The following is a 21,114-nucleotide window of genomic DNA, read 5'->3' on the forward strand; positions in this document are numbered from 1 at the left end:
TTGTATGTGCATTTCTAAAATGGCACAAAAATTCCAATGAACCTTAATCACCTGTTATCTAAAAATTGAAGATGCATGAAGTAAATCAGACTCCAAAAACTTAATATCACCAAGCAGTGAAAAATATTCAGTTATATAAAAATGTGGATAATTTTATGTATTTGAGAGGAGTGAAGATGAACTATGACCAAGACTATCAACAGAAGTGGTAACGAAAACATTGATATGTGCTTCAGTAAAATTACTACCTCATTACTGACCTTTTCTGTTAAAGTAACAGCATAGCAAAGCCACTTTGTAGTCTTAGATGTGATGGCAGAAATACATTCTAAATCAATAATATTATATTTGCTACTAAATATAGTTTTTATTTATCACTAAACTTCATGACAACTGCAGTTTGAAACATCAATACACTGCACAAAACAAAATGTAAAAACAAGCAAAGCTCTGTGTGAAATACTTCACACACATATGTTTACATGTACCAATTAGTCTTGTTGTTCTGAATGTCCCTCATTATGCCTTTTACTGCACACCTCAACAGATACAAGAGTTGGACAAAATAACTCTGTACACCACGCTGGCTTCTAACACATTCTGAGCACCGGATACTGATGTATGGAAACCCTAACAGTAATCAATAATGTTTTCTACCATTACGTGCAAAGAAACTGTTTCAGCTCCTAGACAGATTGTGACAGAAGACAACTGGCTCTTAGTTGTTTTACAACTGAGACCAAGTGGCTCCATAACATTCAAGCCTGTTGATTGTGGAGGCTACGATGTGACTTCATTATTATTCTCATCCAAAAACCTACATGAGTGAAAAATTTATCTTCTTGCAATCCCCTCTGGCAAAAATCATCAACAGAACACGTGATGAACATGTGTACGGCCATGAACTTTGATGGTGACCAGTTTCTGGTGCATTATGATTTGATTTTAGGTTATGATATGTTCTAAGGTGCTTTGAAACCATCAGAGATGGCACAAAGGCCGAAATCAATTGTGAAATTAACTGGACACAATATACCTTACAGTTATTTGGGAAGATGTCATTACATACATACTGTGTAACAGTTGCACCAACCAGAATGAAAATATCTCTCATGCATGTTATGTTTAAGTAGTGTCTGACATACTGTTTTCATTGACACTGTGTTCACCTGATACATACAAAGTTCAGCAGTCACATTGAAGTACCAGTGTTTTTCTTAGACAATAAACATGACCTCCTGTCAATAAGTTTAATTTACCTGAAGTTTACTTTACATCTCGCTATTGTATTTAGTAGATAGTGTTTGCTCAGAAACTCTATTCTGTCTTGACACTAGGTACAGTAACTAGCTAGTAGATTTATGACAATGATCAAGGATGCATCAACTAAACAAGCACTGACAACTTTGTCTTAGCTGAAAGTCTTGTAAGATTCAAGACGTCATCTCAACTATCACATACATACTGATGGCTAGGACATGCCCAGAGGAGATGTAAATGCATTAGAGATGAATCAGAAAACAGGCTCCAAAGTAGAGGTGCTTATATCAGAGTTTTCATATTATTTTGTTAGATTCCTGGCCACATTTTAGATGATGTTCCCAATGTAATGATTTCTTACACTATTCCATGTACAACGCATTAAATTAATCATCTCGTGACTTTTTCCCCATTGCTATTACCTGCATCTACAGAGAAACACTCATTCCACAGGAGTTCGTTTCTCTGATGCTATAACTAACTTTTCCCTTAGCTCAATCTTACATCCTTTACACACATTTCAATGGTCATGATCACTTGTACTGCTGAGTACATCTTCAAGTTCAACAGCTATAATTTTCATTTTAATATGTCTTCCTAGTTTCCCATAAGTTGATTCACGTTCAAACCTTCTCACAAGTCAGCTGTCTCTTCTCAACTCCAAATTCTGCTCAGCTTCTTTTCTGCAGCCTCAGCGACAACCATTTGTGCTTACACTCTTCTCAGTACCTACACAGGCATGTTGCAAAACAAGAAAGAAATTATTCAAGATACAATCAGGTGTGTGTGTGTGTGTGTGTGTGTGTGTGTGTGTGTTTTTTTCTATTAAATTAGCCTTACATGTTTGGTCAGTGAACTCCCACGACTGATACTTTTTCTTCTCTTAAATGCTAACAATATTTCAAAACAGAAAGGTAACAGCATCTACCAACTCTTGTGGCACTTATTAGCTACAGCTTAACGACCCAGTGAGAATAAATTCATTAGGGGTGAGACTCTCACTAAAGGTTGAATGAGGGTTAGGGATAGAAATGGCAGTAGCCTGGTTGGAAGAAATAATGCACCTGTCACATGAAGTGATGTAAGGAACCACAGAAACTCAAACCTGAATGACTATGTGATGGTTCAAATTACACTCCTCCCTAATACGTATACTAAAGCAATAAAACAAACAGTGTGCTAGAAAATGATTAATTGTTTAGTTCTCGCAGTGCTTAGTGGTTAACCTGTTAGATGTGGTGGGTGTTGCGGCGGTAATGTGTGTTTGGCTATCTACGTAGTTGTGTGTACTTTCTACCAGAAGAAGGGACAGAAAGCTCAAGAGCTAGTTTTCACTGTTTTCTGTTACATGTGTCTATGCGCTACACATCAGTCAGCTACAGGCGTGTGGTTGGCTTTCTTGATCATATGTACAAATATACTTTTCACCTCGAGATGATGAGAAATATATTTATGATACTGCTACTGTGATTTCTTCAAAGTATTAGTAACAGTTGCAGATAACCCGTGTCCAATAGAAATAAAATACTGATCAAAATTATACAACAATAATGTATCGTTCTCAGTTATTTATTCATCTGCAACCATCATAAATTGGTCAATTTTGAGTCTTCTGTCTGAGGGGCTTTGCACCATCCAGAACAGCCTTTGTATTATGCCAGAAAAGAGTGAGAAATTTGTTTTCACATTAGATAAAAGAATAATTCTTTCAGTGTAAAGGAAAGCAAATTGAAGCCACAATAATTTAGTTCAGGATGGTGCTAGTCATTTGTTATTCCTAGCCTACAGACAAAGTGTAAATATGAATCAAACTACTGTGATACACTTTGTGAATGTTATGAACTTGTCATATAAACACATGAAAGATAGACGGTTTGTTCCAACCTAGTGAGCATTTCTCTGGCTACAGAATTTAAATCTTTATGGTTAATTTGATCTCTCTTATTTGCACATTTGTACTTACACAGTGCTACAAACTATTTTGTAATTATTATTATTATTATTATTATTATTATTATTATTGTTGTTGTTGTTGTTGTTGTTGCTGTTTTCGCAGAATAATGTCTGCTACCCAACATAAAACAGTAGAAATAATTTGTGCCAAACTTCCACTATAAGTATGCTGTTGAACAATGGCTCATTCTTTCAGAAATAAAACACTGTTGACAGCTATAGAACTCTTCCATAACACGAACTAAAGAAAATCTTTATTGTGCAGTTTTTAGTCATCTTGCTTGTGTAATAATGTAAGTATTGTTGCTTTTGTATTCCATTTGCTGCCAACTGTTTCGGGTGCGAAGTTAGCCTGAAACTTTTCAAAACTATTTGAAATGGCAAATAATCATAAAGATACAATTTTCTCTGACTTCCACATATTTATTAACACTGTTGGCCTGTGCCCTCGGCGGGTGCTCACTTTCAAATAAATTTTTGTACCTGGGCAAATATATTCAGCTTGCCTCATGACACATTTCTTTACCACAGAGAAACCCACTTACTTATAGACAATGATGTTACAAGTATTATAATATGTTGTAAATATTAAGAATAGAAGACTGACAACTTCATGCATACACTGACATAATATAAACACAATTCTGATGCTGCACAATTCATGAGAAAGAAACATGTTGGTCAAAATGTCTTCCATGAAAAATGTGCATATGCACACCCACCTCAGCTACACACACTACTGTGATGTGACAACAAGATATGTTGTGAACTTAGTGAAATAAAATTTGGTGAAGTATTTAGCCACATTGGAATGAACCTCGGCAATTTTGCTTCTTACATTAGGGATTAGGTACAATATGCTGAAAAATGTAAGCAGCTAAAAAGTGTGCACAATTACAATGGCTATCCAGAATGAGATTTTCACTCTGCAGCGGAGTGTGTGCTGATATGAAACTTCCTGGCAGATTAAAACTGTGTGCCCGACCGAGACTCGAACTCGGGACCATTGCCTTTCGCGGGCAAGTGCTCTACCAACTGAGCTACCGAAGCACGACTCACGCCCGGTACCCACAGCTTTACTTCTGCCAGTACCTCGTCTCCTACCTTCCAAACTTTACAGAAGCTCTCCTGCGAACCTTGCAGAACTAGCACTCCTGAAAGAAAGGATATTGCGGAGACATGGCTTAGCCACAGCCTGGGGGATGTTTCCAGAATGAGATTTTCTCTCTGCAGCGGAGTGTGCGCTGATATGAAACTTCCTGGCGGATTAAAACTGTGTGCCCGACCGAGACTCGAACTCGGAACCATTGCTCAGTTGGTAGAGCACTTGCCTGCGAAAGGCTATGGTCCCGAGTTCGAGTCTTCGTCGGGCACACAGTTTTAATCTGCCAGGAAGTTTCATATCAGTGCACACTCTGCTGCAGAGTGAAAAATCTCATTCTGGAAACATCCCCCAGGCTGTGGCTAAGCCGTGTCTCCGCAATATCCTTTCTGTGGTGTCACTGCCAGACACCACACTTGCTAGGTGGTAGCTTAAATCGGCCGCGGTCCATGTAGTACATGTCGGACCCGCGTGTCGCCACTGTAATCGCAGACCTAGCGCCACCACCAAGGCAGGTCTCGTGATACGAGAGTGGACTCGCCCCAGTTGTACGAGAATCTAGCTACCGCCCAGTTGTATGAGAACCTAGCTACCGCCCAGTTGTACGCGAACCTAGCTACCGCCCAGTTGTACGAGAACCTAGCTACCGCCCAGTTGTACGAAGCCTTTCTCTCTCATTAGCCGAGAGACAGAATAGCCATCAGCTAAGTTAATGGCTACGAACTAGCAAGGCGCCATTTGTATCAGTGCCTATAGCTTACGAGTATTCAAGAGAGATGTATTCCAAGGACTAATAAAAAGATAAGTAATAAGCATCTACATACTTTTCTTCTTATTCATTTATAAGTTCTCATGTTCCAGACTTCACGCCCGTCTGCTTTAGCCTTGCGTGCCCTATCGGCTACAGCGTTAGTCTAGCATTCCTTTTCAGCCATCTAAACTTCACGGTGTCGGCCCAGCTACCGACACAACACTTTCTTTCAGGAGTGCTAGTTCTGCAAGGTTCGCAGGAGAGCTTCTGTAATGTTTGGAAGGTAGGAGACGAGGTACTGGCAGAAGTAAAGCTGTGGGTACCGGGCGTGAGTCGTGCTTCGGTAGCTCAGTTGGCAGAGCACTTGTCCGCGAAAGGCAATGGTCCCGAGTTCGAGTCTTGGTCGGGCACACAGTTTTAATCTGCCAGGAAGTTTCACAATGGCTATCCTCTACGTACTTTTATCATTCACAAGAAATGTAATGAAGTTATCCATCTAGAAAGTCATGTATGTTACCACACTGCTTCTGGGTTTCAAGCAGGTGCGTCAGCCCCAGACTGAATCTGCCCAGTGGATTAATGATGAGAGCTGGTGTGCCAGCCAGCTTGGGTGTGGTTTTAGGCAGTTTTTCATGTCTGACTATGTGAATACTGGGCTGGTACCCACATTCCAAATCAGTTACAAGGTTTGCAAACACACACACACACACACACACACACACACACACAGAGTTGGGTCACACAAATTCCACCCCGTGGGGTAAAGGGGTGGTGACAGGAAGGGCATCTGGTCACCCTCTAATCCACAGTATCTTCTTGGTCTAAAAAGGCTGTTCCTGCACTGTCTAATAATTAGCTGCTTTATGTGGGAGGGTAAGTTTCAAGAGCAACAGAGTGGCCACAGGAAGTTTGATGATCACCATTTTCCCGTGCAATTGGCACAGCATTTGTCACCGAGGGAATCCTTAAGTTTTGTGCAAGAATGCTGAAGATATATTCATCATCATGAATTACTGTTTAGGAATTCCTGAGTCACCCTATGCTATCCTCCCATGTATGCATTTTGTGATGAAAATGGATGAAGTTTTATGAGCTTTTTTGATGTTCTAAGCTCCCCACTATACAAATAGCTGATTTACTTTGACCACCAACCCTACCAGAACAGGTACAATAAACACTCTCGGATAGCTACATTTATATGCAAGCCTGAATATGAATAGGATACATTGAAGATGGGCAGTCTGTGCCAGATTATTATACAAGCAATGGCAGTTGTGTCAAAATTCAAAATCAGGCAGGGCTTCTCATTATAATCTTTGAACAACAGATAGAATCACATGTATTTTATTGAAATATAATGTAAAACCAATCAGCAAACCAATGAAGAAAATTAGTTCTGTGAGACAGTCTGTCAGTTTTGCTCACTGTGCCAGTCATCATCTACAGATTCACCATAAAAAGAACCAAAACCTTGACCCGTAAAACAATAATATATTCTGTTCACATATGTTTTCATATTTATCTCATCACCATTTCTCATCTAAATTGGAAAAATGATAATTTTCATACCTTTACAGACAGGAAAATTCCAAATAACATTGGTGTTCTTATATTTTATGCCACTAAATGAATTTAGTCTGTAGAAAAATAACTGAAAAACCTATCAGAATGGAAATGACTTTTTTCTGTTGGCAATTCCATTCTGATTTGCTACAGTGTAAATTACTTTCCTAGTGTGTCTCAGGATGAACTATATTAAAACTGATTACAATTGTGCTGAGATGTTTAGTGAGTGATGAAGGAGAAATGAGGTGTAACAGTTCCATACATAAGGGGTGTTCAAAAAGAAACAAGCCCGAGTCTGGAATGCACAAACTGGTGACAGGAGAGTAAAATCGTGGCGTGTGTAATGAGGTGTGGCTCCAACCAGAGCGTGGAAGTTCACAGCCTGTTGTTACAGGCCATGCGTGCATGTCACTTGCCTATACAGAGCTAGCAGCAGCATGTATCAATCACCCAACATTGTCAGTCGCATTGCAAACAGTGACATGGAGGCATCAAAAGACAAGCAAAGAGGCAGTGTTTGTTTTCTGGCAGCAGAAGGAGGAGGAGGAACAGCCATTCGTTGACAAATGTCACAAGTGTACAGTAAACACTGCATGTCCCTTGCAAGGGTCAAGGTGTGACACAAGCACTTCAGGGAAGGATGGGTGTCATTAGCTGATGGTGCTTGGTCTGGAGCACCACACTGCATTACCGAAGACATTGTCCAGCTGGTGGACGCACTCATTACCCAGGACCACCGACTGACAGTGAAAGCCATAGCTGCCGTGGTTGGATTGATTGTCGGAAGTGTTTACACCATCATGAAGGAACAACTGCATGTGCACAAAGTGTATGACCCATGGGTGCCCCAGTCTTCAACCACACCAGGAAGTATGTTGAATGGCTCACTGTCTTGCTCATCTGCAGCACTATGCTTGGGAAGGGAATGTGTTCCTGGCACGAGTGGTGGCTGGAGATGAGTAATGGTGTCATCACTTCAAACCAAAATCAAAATGACAAGGTCTCCAGTGGAAGCATCCAGGGGCACCACCAACAAAAACAGCCAAGGAAACCCACGAGTGCAGGAAAGGTTATGCTGACATTCTTCTTTGACAAAGATGGCCCCATTCTGATTCAATTCCTGCAGCACGGGACAACAGTGAGTCCGCAACGTTAACCCGCAAACCTCAACCACCCTTCACCAAGCGATCAAATTAGAATGACCAGGCAATCTCATCCGTGGGGTCATTCTGCTCCATGACAATGCAAAGCCTCATATGGCCAACACAGTCACAGCACTCCTGCAGAAATTCAAATGGGAGGTTCTCGGCCACCCTTCATACAGTCTGGACCTCTCCCCTGTGATTATGCCATTTTTGGTCCCCTTAAAAAGGCACCTCGGACGACGACGTCCAGCTGTATGTGTGGAACTGGTTAACATTGAAGCCCCGAGAAATTTATGAGACAGCCATTCACCACCTTGTGTCATAGTGGGACAAATGTCTCAACAGCCAGGGTTAATACTTCTAACAGGTACTGGTTTCTGTAATTATGCCTCCAGCTCATTTCTTTTTGAATGCCCCTTGTAATTTACTTGTACAATATTGAAGAAGGAATTCTCACATTGAACAATTGTCTGGTGATATGTGTTGTTCTTTGAATTATTCTTTATGTTTAATAGCTATATTGTATCATAATAACACTGCTACTTATGATGGTCTCTTTGTTAATAGCCCAGTTGCATCCTCTTCACTCTAGTGTGTATCTGACTTAATAGGCAAAGCATTGGAAGCTGAAGCCTTGGAATGGGGCAATATTCTTGTTCTACACTTCACTATAAATTGCAAGAAACTGTGGAGCACTAGACATTGAATACAGCCTTTGCTCCCGAAATAAGGGCTGGGTTTAAGCATTTTGTTATGTGGTTACAGAGAACTTCATAAATGTCAACTGATTTTACTTGCACATCTGTTATAGGAGAAGGAAAGGAAGTTTGATTGAAATGTGCTACCAACATCAGGGTCTTTAGAGATGAGGACCTCTGTAACATATAATGGCAGAATTAATATAAACATTTAGGCAATAATGAAATTATTATACACTTACCAGATTAAAATGTTAACTCTGTATGTTAATAATACTGTGACAAAAATATAAACTTGGGAGCATGTGAGAAGAATTCTCCATAAATTCTCGTATTGGAAACTTTTCCCTTCTCACTTCCTGAAAACAGAATGTTGCTACATGACAATTCTCAAAGACAAAGAGATTGTCAATTTGTCAATTTTGGTCTTCATGGCAAGTAATAGGTTTAAGGGATTTTTAATGGTGAAACCATTCTGACACATTCATTTAAATCAGTTGCACTACCACGAGAACATTTTTATATGTTCTAAAAATATAAAATATGTTGCAGACTGACAGACTGAAAAACTTCAGGTTCAAATGTCCCAAAAAGTAGCAACACATACACCATGCCTACATACCTGCACCATACAATTTTGTACTGTAAATAGATGGAAAAAATATGGATGACTGTAAATGCTTAGACATATCACATAGGAACAGTGGGAAAGAAAATAGATACTGTGTACACCTGCCAAATAATTTGGAGCTGTCAACAATGTTTAATACTGTTATGCCAAGCACATTATTTTTTAGGTGCAATGAATTCAGCACATAATTTTATGCTTCCTTCCAATGTATAAACGAAATATGTATCACAAATTTCAAAATTATTTTCTCTTCCCAGACACATTTATTCTATTACAGTATGACAATAAGTCCATGTAGCACTTCCAACTGCACTAAAAGATGACAAAAAGAAGTTCAGAGTTTCATGCTATACCAGTGGTGGGGGTCCTTAGGAGAAACAGTGCTACTCCACTGTGGTCATTCCAAAAGAAATGCCATTCGACATATCGGGGCAACCATCCCAGCATTTGCCTGAAGTAGTTTATACAAACTATATAAAACCTAAATCAACAACAAGAGAAGGATAGGGTGCTATTCCCGTATAGAGGTGGTGTTGAATGGCCTTCATTGGAAGTTGGCAAAACCAAACAGACACATATTCACACATGCATAGCTCATGAACACATGGACACTGTTGTCTCTGGGGAAGCCCTGACTGTGAAGTGTCTGTGGTGAGCAACACATATTTGCTGTGGTGAGTATTGGGGATACAGAAGTGACCTGGGGCAGGGAGGGGGAGTGAAAGCACAGAGACATGAGATAACATGCTAGTGCTGCCTATGGGAGTAAGCAGAGATGTGGTGGGGCACCTCTTAAGTTATTTGTGTAATCATCAGCGGAAAATTTCCAGATTGGCTAAAATATGCTGAACTTAAGCCTCTTTACAATAAGAAAGATAAAGAGATACCTTGAAACTATCAACCAATTTCACTTTCGCCGGTTTTTCCAAAAAAAAATTGAAAAGGTTGTGTTCAAGCATCTCCTTAAGCATCTGACTGCAAATAACATATTGTCCAAGTCACAGTTTGGGTTCCATAATGGTTCTGATATAGAGAAAGCTATTTACATGAATAGTGAAAACGTATTTAATTCATTAGACAACAAGTTAGGGATTACTGGCATTTTCTGTGAGCTGTCAGAAGCGTCTGACTGTACGAATCACAATATTCTCTTAAGTAAATTAGAATATTATGGTGTCACCGACAGCACTGTGAAATGGTTCGAGTCTTACCTAACAGGAAACAAAAGTTGTCATCATGAATTACTCGTGCAGTATGCAATTGGTCTTCATCTGATTGGGAATTAATTACATGTGGTGTTCCTCAATGTTCCATATTGGGTCCATTGTTTTTTCTTGTGTGCATTAACAACCTCTCGTCTCTTACATCACCAGATGCTAAGTTTGTTTTGTTTGCAGATGTTACAAACACTGCAATAAGTTGCAAGCCAGGTAAAGATTTAGAAATGTCTGCTAGTAATGTCTGCTAGTCCAATTTTCACTGACATTAAGTGGTTTAAAGCTAATTCACAGTCATTAAACTTTGAAAAGACTCACTGTATGCACTTCAGAACCTGTACAAAATTTTCTCCCAGCATGTGTATAACATATGAAGACATGCAGATCGAAGAGGTTGATAGCGTTAAATTTCTGGGACTCCAACTCGAAGATAATTTCAGTTGGGAAGGGCATACCACAAATCTGTATTTGCAGTGAGAATGATGTCGGATGTAGGAAATATAAATATAAAAAAAAACTTGCATACTTTGCTTACTTTTATTCTACGTGTCATACAGGATCATATTTTCGGGTAACTTGTCAAACTGAGCAAAAGTTTTTAGTGTGCAAAAGCGTGTAATAAGACTAATTTGTGGTGTAAATTCAAGAACATCATGTAGAAACCAATCCAAGGAATCTAACCAATGCTCAGTATATTTATTCCTTAATGAAATCTGTTGCAAGTAGTATATTTCTACTTTCAGGCAATAGTTCAATACATAAAATCAATACTAGGAATAAGAATAATTCACATAAAGACCTAAAATCACTTACCTCGGTCCAAAAAGGGGTCCAATATTCAGGAACACACATTTTCAATAAATTGTCAGCAACCATTAAAAACTTGGTTTCAGATAAAACACAATTTAAAAAGAGTTTGAAAGTCTTTATGATAGGCAATTCCTTCTACTCTACAGATGAATATCTTAACAGAGACTGTTAGATCAGCTTAAGTAAAAATGTCTGTTAGATTTCAGTTCTGACAGCACTTGGTCACAACAGTCAAGATTAGGTATTTTGTATACGATAAATGTATTAAAAGTGCATAACTAAGTTTCATTCTGATGGTGTACTAATTCTGTAAATATTAGCAGTTTCAGTTTACTGTAATGTATTCGCCTATTTTGACAATCTCCAGACAAATGGTCAGGGTAGTGATTATTATATTCCAATGTTTTACGTTTTCCATGTTAAACTTTCTGACTTGTTCCACACAAGTGAGAATCCCCTCAATTTTGGGTCTACAGAATCAAAACTGAATCTAATCTAATCTAATCCTCTTCTATAGCCCCAGCATCCACCTCAGCAAAGGCTGCTGCTCACCTCAGACACAGTCACTATTGGGCCTTAGTATCTGGAAACGACAGTGGTCATGCGTGGAATAGTTTTGCATGTCTGAATATGTGTGTGTGTGTGTGTGTGTGTGTGTGTGTGTGTGTGTGTGTGTGTGTGTGTGTGTGTTCTAACTTTGATAAAGGATCTAGTCCAACAGGTAAAAATATCTAGCAGCCTTTTTTCATTGTGCCTGTCTGTCATTCAACACCTCCTCAATATGGTGAGTAGCAATCTATCTTTTCCATATTTTTGTTATTCCATCCTGGATTTTCCACTGTTTGATAAAATGTAAATCACGATAATAGGAGATGAAAGGGAGTCCTAGTCTTCCTGAAAATTACAAAATATCATCTAAACTCAAACAAAAGTAAATTTCTGGAAATGTGGGTTTGCTGTCACAAACCGACTGATTTTCTTACGTGTGACCACAACATCCCTACACCTAAAATAATTGAAGAAGCCATTGCCTTTATTATAATAAGCCTACTACAAATTATATATCTAGAATGAAATTTTCACTTTGCAACGGAGTGTGTGCTGATATGAAACTTCCCGGCACATTAAAACTGTGTGCCGGACTGAGACTCGAACTCGGGACCTTTGCCTTTCGTGGGCAAGTGCTCTACCATCTGAGGTACCAAGCACGACTCACGCCCCGTCCTCACCGCTTTACTTCTGCCAGTATCTTGTCTCCTAACTTCCAAACTTTACAGAAGCTCTCCTGTGAACTTTACAGAACTAGCACTCCCAAAAGAAAGGATATAGAAGAGACATGGCTTAGCCACAGCCTAGCAGATGTATCCAGAATGAGCTTTTCCCTCTGCAACGGGGTGTGCGAAAGGCAAAGGTCCCGAGTTTGAGTCTCGATCAGACACACAGTTTTAATCTGCCAGGAAGTTTCAAATATTATATAGTTGTTCTAATACTGATTGAGCAATCCGGGGGTAAACCAGGTTGCAGGAATCAGCAGGTGGCAGAGGCCACTACGTGACAGTAGCAAGTGTTCAATCATACTTCACGCCATAGTCCACCACAGCACACAGCCCTTCAAATACTGCATTTGAGAAAACGATGCACTTCAAGGACATAATTTTATAATGTTGTACTGTTACTTTAATGTTGAGTTTGATCTGATGTTTTGAATCTGAGCTACAACTCTGACTTGCAAAATCACTCAAAAACTGTATAAAATCTGTGTAGTTATATTTGTACAGTAAAACAAACCTGAAGATTACTGAATGTAACAATTCTTTATTCAGAAAAAAATATCCAGCGATATCCTAAATAATTTATTTTGGTGAAGATGGAATTATTGTTTAAATACTTTATAAAGTGTGAAAACTCCAAAGGTAAGGAAACAAAATTAAGGAAAAGATGCACACTGGAGGGTGAGTACCAATAGCCATGGTTGTATATACACATATAAATAGAAGAGAAAGTTGTATACAATGGAGGATCTCGATCAAATTAAAATTCATTAAAGTAGATGATGATTTTCAGCATGGGCCATCCCAATAGGCCCAAAATTTCCATTAAAATTGAAAGTAATATCTTATGAGAATTCATGCAGTACACTGCTAACAATGTTCTGTCTCGGATAAATTTGATACAATATTTTTATGTAATCACACTTAATCTTGATGAATTAAGATGATGAACGCTCAGTGAAAAATTACTAAGAAGGAAAGCTTTATACAGGGTGATTGCGATCTCAGAAAATTTAACTTACAGTTCAAACTTAGCTAATCATGTGCTTATTTCAATAAATACATCCAATCATTTTGCTGAAATATTCTGAAGATCTGAAGATATGGTAAATGGATATGACAATAATAGTTCACACAGCCCCTGTTCTGACTAGAAAAGTAACTTTGCTGTATTTTGATCCATAGTTTTTATCCAATCCAAATGCTAATTTCTTACTTCTCAGTTTTATGGTACTTAGGCTCCATATAAATATATGGCACTTAGTTGTAAATTAGTTTCACTAACAGTGTAAAAACAAAAAAGTAATATAAAAACGAAGTAATGTACAATACTACAAATTTACAAAATTTTCTTCAAAGTTACATGCACTTAATAGTGAACTAATCAGAAACTGTGCAAAAATGAAAGAAAATACTTTACAAACAAAACAAATACAGTACTTTTTAAGAACAGAAAAATTAATGTTGGTATAGTGAAAAATCACTCACCAACACAGCACAAGGCAATCCAGTCATTAGGATTCGTGGCTTCCTGGATGTTCCACTGAAGGTGAAACCTGCCATTGCTGCATCCCAATACACTTAGTCTACTACTGGATGTGGATTGGTTGGTAGACTGCGACAGCCACTGGCTGCGGATGTGACGCGTCCTGTCTGCTGAGAGGGGTCTGTGTCTGGCTCTGACAACCTCCCTTGTAGCTGGTGCTACAACCGTGGCTTCATCTGGTGCAGCCGCCTGCTACAGCATCATGTGGAAGTCTTCATTACAAACAGATTAGTTTTGCAAATTAAAATTTCAAGAACACTATAATCACATGGCTAAGTCAGTGCTGATCATGTTAGTCATTAAATGTTTATAATATGGTGAGCACCACCTACATAAAATTTATTACTTTAAAAACTTACACTATATATTCACTCCACACAAAGACAAAAGTACAAAACCTCTACATGGCCATTCATTTCACACAAATTTTCACTCAGAGTGAATCACAGACCATTCTACTCTGATGAGTCCATACATTATGACCACCTGCTTAACAGAGTGATGGTCCACCTTTGGAATTTTACACGCCGCTGGTAGGTTTCAGGAGGTATACGGACCAGACGTCTACGCACATTTCACCCAATTCATGCAAATTACGGGTCAGTGGTTTGCGGGTGCTGAGCTGGCATTCAATAGTGTCCAAGATCTGTTCCATTGGGTTCAGATAAAGTGAATTAGGTAGTCAAGACATAAAAGTGAGTTCACCATACTGCTGCTCAAATCAATGATGCCACTGCCACTGGGTAAGGCATCAAACATGAAATGATGCAGGTGGTCTGCAATAATGTTCATATAGTCCACAGTTATCTTGGTGCCTATGATTACTACCACAAGCTTCCATTTGAGGATATGCGATGTGGTAAGGAAACGATGTAAGTGGAGCATAGATGAATAAGGAAATGGAGTATAGCAACAATATGAGCCATAAATGGGGAAACCCAAGTGGAAGTGGAAGCTAAGGTGAGTGTCCCCCATGGCATAATACTGGCCCCCCACCACTTTCTGTCCACAGCACAGTGCACTTTTCATGCCTGGATGACTGTTATTCTGGACACGACATCAAGATGGTGTAACATGAAATGTGATTCAGCTGACCAGATGACACGTTTCCATTGACACTCAGTCCAAACTCAATGATATCATGTCCAGTGCAATTACAACTGACAATTTCATTGGATCAACAAGGGAACAAGTACAGGTCGTCTTCTGCAGAGCATCAAGTTCAGCAACATGTGCCGAAAGGAGCACTCCAAAACACATGTGCTTGCGATCACTGCCTATCCTGCTTTACAGAGTGGTCAGACCTCCAAGTTACACAGTTTACGAACAGGTGTGGACATCTGAACCTTGCTTCTTTCTTATGGTTTCATCATCTTCCAACTACTTTCCATAAATGCTCACAGCAGTAGCATGTGAACAGCCAATCACCTTCACCATTCTTTAGATGCCTGTAGCCACTGGATTATAACAGGCTGCCTCTTGTCACAGTCATTTTTGACTGGATTTCCCCCTTTATGGCTCACATTGTTGCTAGGATGATTCCTTATTCATCTCTGCTCCACTTGTATAATTTCCTTCACACATCACATGCCCTCAACGCCACCAGGTGGAATTCATTCTCCTGTTGGGCAGTGGTGATAATGTTTTGGCTCTTAAGTGTATGCTGTTTCATTAACGTAACACACACACACACACACACACACACACAGTCTCTGTCAGCAGAAGGCACATTGTGTGGCTTCAGCTGCTAGAGGCTGTGGTACTGTGTGTGTGTGTGTGTGTGTGTGTGTGTGTGTGTGTGTGTGTGTCATCTATTTTTGACAAAGGTATTGTAGGTTGAAAGCTTATTTTGTGACAGTCTTTTTGTTGTGCCTATCTGCGACTCAGCATGTCCATTATATGGTGAGTAGCAACTATCCTCTTCATAATACTGTTAGTTTGAAGATGGATGCTCAACTATGGAAACCAAATTTACATCATCTGTCTTAAAATACAAATGGAGTATACAGCTGCATGTTAAGAGTGACAAGCACTGATTGCCAGTTTGTCAGAGTGACTTTATCAGCTGTACCTGAAAACCAATTAATATTTTTTTATCAATTTTAAGCCTTAAATTTTTTGAGTTGTTTCCACTGCATTGTGAAAAGAGAAATAGTTAATTTTGAAACTTTTGTGATATCTGGAAACTGTTGCTGCAAACTGACACCCTGGAGGCCTCAATCACCTAATTACACAGCAAGTTCATAAGCTTTCACTGTTTTGTTGTGATTGCAGATAACAACTACTTTTGATGTCAGTGTGTAAGATCGTACTTCTTGGGTAGTATCGTGACACTTTCGATCACATGGTTTTTTGGAGAATAAAAGATTTTTGAATATTTTAACTATGAGTATGACATTTCAGAATTTTATGAATTTTTATTGGGACGTGTTTTTAAAGAAAGCAGATGGGCTAGAAACTTTACCTGTGCATCATTCGATGCGTCAGCTGATGCACCACTGATGTCAGCCACAACAGCCTCAGCTCTTGTTCCAGACTCTTCAGGAACTGGTGATGCTGAGGTAGAATTCGCTGAAATGAGAAAGCGGTAAATCTAACGAGCTTATAAGCATCACTGTTTAGTTCCCCAGATAATTCATTTTAGTGCCACTGAAGCAACTATGAAAAGTTTGAATAAGAGTCTCTTATGAAGACGGACCATAAAAGCTATCATTTCTAAGTGTGGATTGGTGGTAGTTGTTAATTTCCATGAAATGGCAAGAAATGTTGTTGAGAGGTATGGCTATTGGAAGATGTGAGGATACAAACAGTTTTAATACGTGCAGATAGTAGTGTCTTCAATGATATTTGGTATGTTTTGTAAAAATGGATAGAGGCAGAAGCATCATGCAATGGTAAAACGTTTTTATTTAAAAAGTGGACTACGGCCAAGATGTGTTGCAGGAAGTTCAAAGGGTTGCATGACAACACTTGCGAGCATTTTTTATCATATAAATAAACTACTTTTTCCCCTATGGCTATGTCCATGTGTGTGTTTGACATTTATATTGGACACACATCCTCCTCCCTCCCTCTCTCCGTGTCCACCTCTTCCTACTCCATCTCTCTGTATGTCTCATTCTCCCAACTCTACCTGCCTATCTCCCCCCCCCCCCCAAATCACTCTTAATCAAATCATCTCCCCTCTCTTCTTTGTCCATCTCCTCCATTCCCTTTTTCAGACCCCATCTCCCCTCCTCTGTTCACCCCCTCCATTATTAATTTCCTCCTCCCCCTCTTCGTTTGCCACCTGTCCACTACCTCACAATACTTACACCTGCCTCAGGTCACTCCATGTCAGATCAACACAGAAATAGATCATTTTCTACCTCACCATCTAAGATTTTCTTGAAATTTGAGACAGGTGTACTGTTGGTATAGACTTAGAAAAATATAAAGTTTTACTCAGATATGATAACTTGTTTCTGAATTACAGAGCTGTAAAGTTATCATAAACGGGCACAAAAACAGGGAACAGCAGTTTTTGAAACTGCTGTAGAAGCTTTCCTAATTGAGCTACAGACCTGGGATGAATACTATTTTACAACATTTTCCACGCCCTTTTCTGTAGACACAGGTTTATGTAAAAATTCTTCTCAAAACAAAATTAAAAATTTTGATTTTTTTTCCAAACAGTCCATGCTTTAAAAAATCCAAATTTACTCCATGAGTTACTAGCATTGTAAGTCACAGGCCAAATTATAAATTTGGGTTGATGATTTCTCTGTTAATTAAAAAAAAAATGAAGACTGAAGCTCTATTTCCAATACTTTGAATGTGTACTCGTGTTATTTATTACCACATTACAAATATTGATACTTTCATGAAAACAAATATGTACACTGTTGTGATAAAAGATTCAAGTAAATAGACCACAGTAAAACTAACTATTAAGTAACAGGATCTGTTTATCATTTTAAGTTTGAAAAGACTTCATTCGTTTGGTAAACACCACTTTCAAGTAAGTTAGTAGTTCTTTCAATAGGAGCAACGGGATTCACTTTCACCTGAACATCCCATTACTGACACCCACAGAACATTAGCATTTCTTGGATATAAGAAAGATGTAAATGGGCCAGCTGGACGAAGAAAATTTATTTTTGCCTCATCAAGTTCATTTATCTGTAAGACATACTTCACCCACCAGTTTCCTTGATAGACAACAGTGATGTAACCTGAAATATCTGCTTATTTTAGTTTATCAGGAGATTTTGACACTTCCTTTTCACAGACTTCTGGAAAAAAAAGAAGGTTTTTCACCACCTTTTTTGATCTAGTTTACAGAATGAATGCAAGGTGCTGATGTTTTCCTTTGATAGTCAATGCTTGCTGAAAGTGATTTTTCAACAAACATTCTGATTCAACATAGTCTTTTTGAGCTCAATATGCCAAGCCTACATTGGTAATGTTTTCTACTGCCCATTCAAAAAGTTGCAGTGTTGATGGTATTTGGTTTCCAAAGGGTCTTTGCCAGCTGGTGCGAGCTGCCAGTCTCTTCACATATCCTCAAAAACTGTCACAAGCCCCTTTGATATGTGCTGTGGAAAAAAGTGTCACTCTGCTTCCACTTTAAAATCTTCCTCATGGAAACAGATGTTTAAGAAGCTCTTTTTGTTTCTGTATTGGGCAGCAGAGCAATCTGAAAAATAGAATAACATTTTTGGAAGGTTTTGAAATTTGGCTGCCAGAAAAGTTAAGTGTGTTTTTTTATTTTTTATATATATTTTTTAGTATATACAGCAATTGTGTTTTGCACTAGTGAATCAGAAACAATTACATAATTAAGAGGTTCCACTTTGTTTTCCTTTTTGAAATGTATAATGAGTTGGATTGTGATCTGTTGGTTTGTCCAGTGGTAACTCTGAGCTTCATGTTGTAGAATTATGCTGTTATTTTCAGAAAAATCACACACGAGAACAATCCTGATTCTTTCAGATTTTATTTTGTGCACTTAAGAAAATATCCTTGCTGGTTTGCAATGAAGTCATACTGAACCCCAGAGGACAACTTTCTGCAGAATAAACCAATAAATTATTTTGAATCTTTCTCCAAAGTCTCTAGATTACAAGGGTCAACTGAAACCCACACGTGTAATTACACTTTTACAATTGAATTTTCAGCAAAGGATTCTTCCAAAATTTTATACATCTCAGTTCCACCTGGACAGTAAGCAACGTTTCCCAATGTTGCAATCAATAGATGATGGGTTAGAAAGCACTTATGCAAGGCACTGCTTGTAATTTTGAATTTTATCTTTTGTTGCAGTTTTCAATTTGGTTATTTTATATCATTAGTCGCATGTTTTGGTTATGTGTGTGTGACTTTGAACAGCCAACATACAATGTTTAGGTCTCAATTCAGCAAATTTAAAGAAACATATTTTTATGCCAGAAAACTTGTCTCTAAAATTTTTGTATGCTTCTTTATGGTTACATAATACGTCTTTTCAGATCTTTGATTTACTTCTGTCTCATTCAGAAACTGTCACAGTCTTTAACATCTGGTGTTGCCCTCCTACTACATCATCTTCAAAAAATGAATGTATAATTCTCACGGTCACCATTGGCGAGCTTTCCCCTGATTTTAAATCTGGACCTTCTCAAATGCCTTTTTGTTTAAGATTCTTTTTAACTGGCTAGCCATATAGTTCAGCCCATTATATTCATGCATGATCATTCTTATGCTCCAATTATCTGGTAAACACATTTGATGCATTAACCTTTTCATCCTACTTGTAGAATTTACTTTTCACAGCTTCAGATTCCTCAACATCACTATTGCTTTCTGATGACAAACTTTCAGTAGAAGCAGAAAATAGTTTAATGTTCATAGTTGAGGAAATTTTTCTTAACTTTAATGTGCAATACTTCTTGTATTTCATTTTTCTCTTAACAATAGGAGACTTACCCAACAGTTCAAGATATATATCAAGTGACTGGACAATGTCTGAAGCAGTTATAAATTCTATATCACTGTGCAATAATGTTTCTGTTTGAGAATGATCATGTTCAACACTTTTGTCACTCAGGATTGTGCAGTTTTTTAAAATAGTAATTTCCTTCTGACATTTATCACAGATTTTTGAACCACTGACTGGATACAATTCAGGCATCCATGATGTGACATTTCTGAGCTTTCTGCTGTCTCTAACAAAGTGATTTGTTTTCTGTAACAGATTGCAACACTGTATTCTCAATGTATGTTTCCATCTTGAGGGACAATGTGTCAGTTTCCATCTCAATGGGGAGAAAAAAAAACAATGACACACTTATTGTTAAAGCAGAAACTAACTGGTTAAAAATTAGTTGATAATTTTTACATTTTCATGATAGATTTTAAGTCAGTTTATAGCTTCCAATAACACTTTGTTTTACTGAAGCACTAAATATTTGGCCAAAACACTAAGTGATTTTAATACCAGTTCACAAGTAACTAACTTATTACACACAACCACTCAGGAAGGGTTGCACTCACTCTATGACAGTGAGTATTATTTTAACAGTCAACATAAGTCCACAGCCAAATTATTGGACATAGAGCTTCAGTTTTCTTTTTTTTATTCATTAAGAAATTATCATCCCAAATTTATGTTTTGGCCTGTGACTTACAACAATACTAGCTACTCATGGAATAAATTTGGAAATTTTAAAATATGAACTTTTTGAAAAAAAAAATTAATTAAATTTTAAATTTTGTTTTCAAAACGATTTTTTATACTAACCTATATATTATTGTATACTATGGAAAAGGGCATGAAAAATGCTTTAAAATGGTATTGAACCCAGGTCTGTTGCTCAATTAGGAAGGCTTCTACAGCAACATTAAAAACTGCCGTTCCCTGTTTTGGGCCCTTTTATAACTTTGCAGCTCTGTAATTCAGAAACGAGTTGACATATCTCAGTAAAATTTCATATATTTCTAAGTCTATATCTACAGTACATCTGTGCCAAATTTCAAGAAAATCTGAGATGGTGAGTTTTAGACTCTGTGTTAATTGACATGGAATAATGTCCTCCTGCAGCTCCCTCTCTTCTTCCTTCTCTCCCTGTCTCTGTCCATCTTCTCATCCACCATCTTCAAGCATATCCTCCTCCCCTTTCTCTGCCCATCACCTGCCGTCCATTC

General features: G+C 38.2%; 1 protein-coding gene across 2 annotated transcripts in view; it reads right to left on the reverse strand.

The window, feature by feature from the left end:
- Positions 1 to 482: 482 nt before the first annotated feature.
- The window catches only part of LOC124788258, a 56,014-nt gene continuing 35,382 nt past the window's right edge, over positions 483 to 21,114 (reverse strand). The window contains exons 3-5 of one of the 2 annotated variants that reach the window (XM_047255460.1): positions 16,415 to 16,521; positions 13,893 to 14,139; positions 483 to 1,989 (exon numbers count right to left, since the gene is read on the reverse strand). In XM_047255460.1, coding sequence (XP_047111416.1) covers positions 1,952 to 1,989; positions 13,893 to 14,139; positions 16,415 to 16,521 — 392 coding nt within the window. In that variant the 3' untranslated portion in view covers positions 483 to 1,951. Of the gene's footprint in view, positions 1,990 to 13,892; positions 14,143 to 16,414; positions 16,522 to 21,114 lie in introns of both variants that reach the window. The other variant, XM_047255459.1, reaches the window with a different exon arrangement.

The sequence above is a fragment of the Schistocerca piceifrons genome, chromosome 3 (assembly GCF_021461385.2).
Source record: "Schistocerca piceifrons isolate TAMUIC-IGC-003096 chromosome 3, iqSchPice1.1, whole genome shotgun sequence".
NCBI lineage: Eukaryota > Metazoa > Arthropoda > Insecta > Orthoptera > Acrididae > Schistocerca > Schistocerca piceifrons.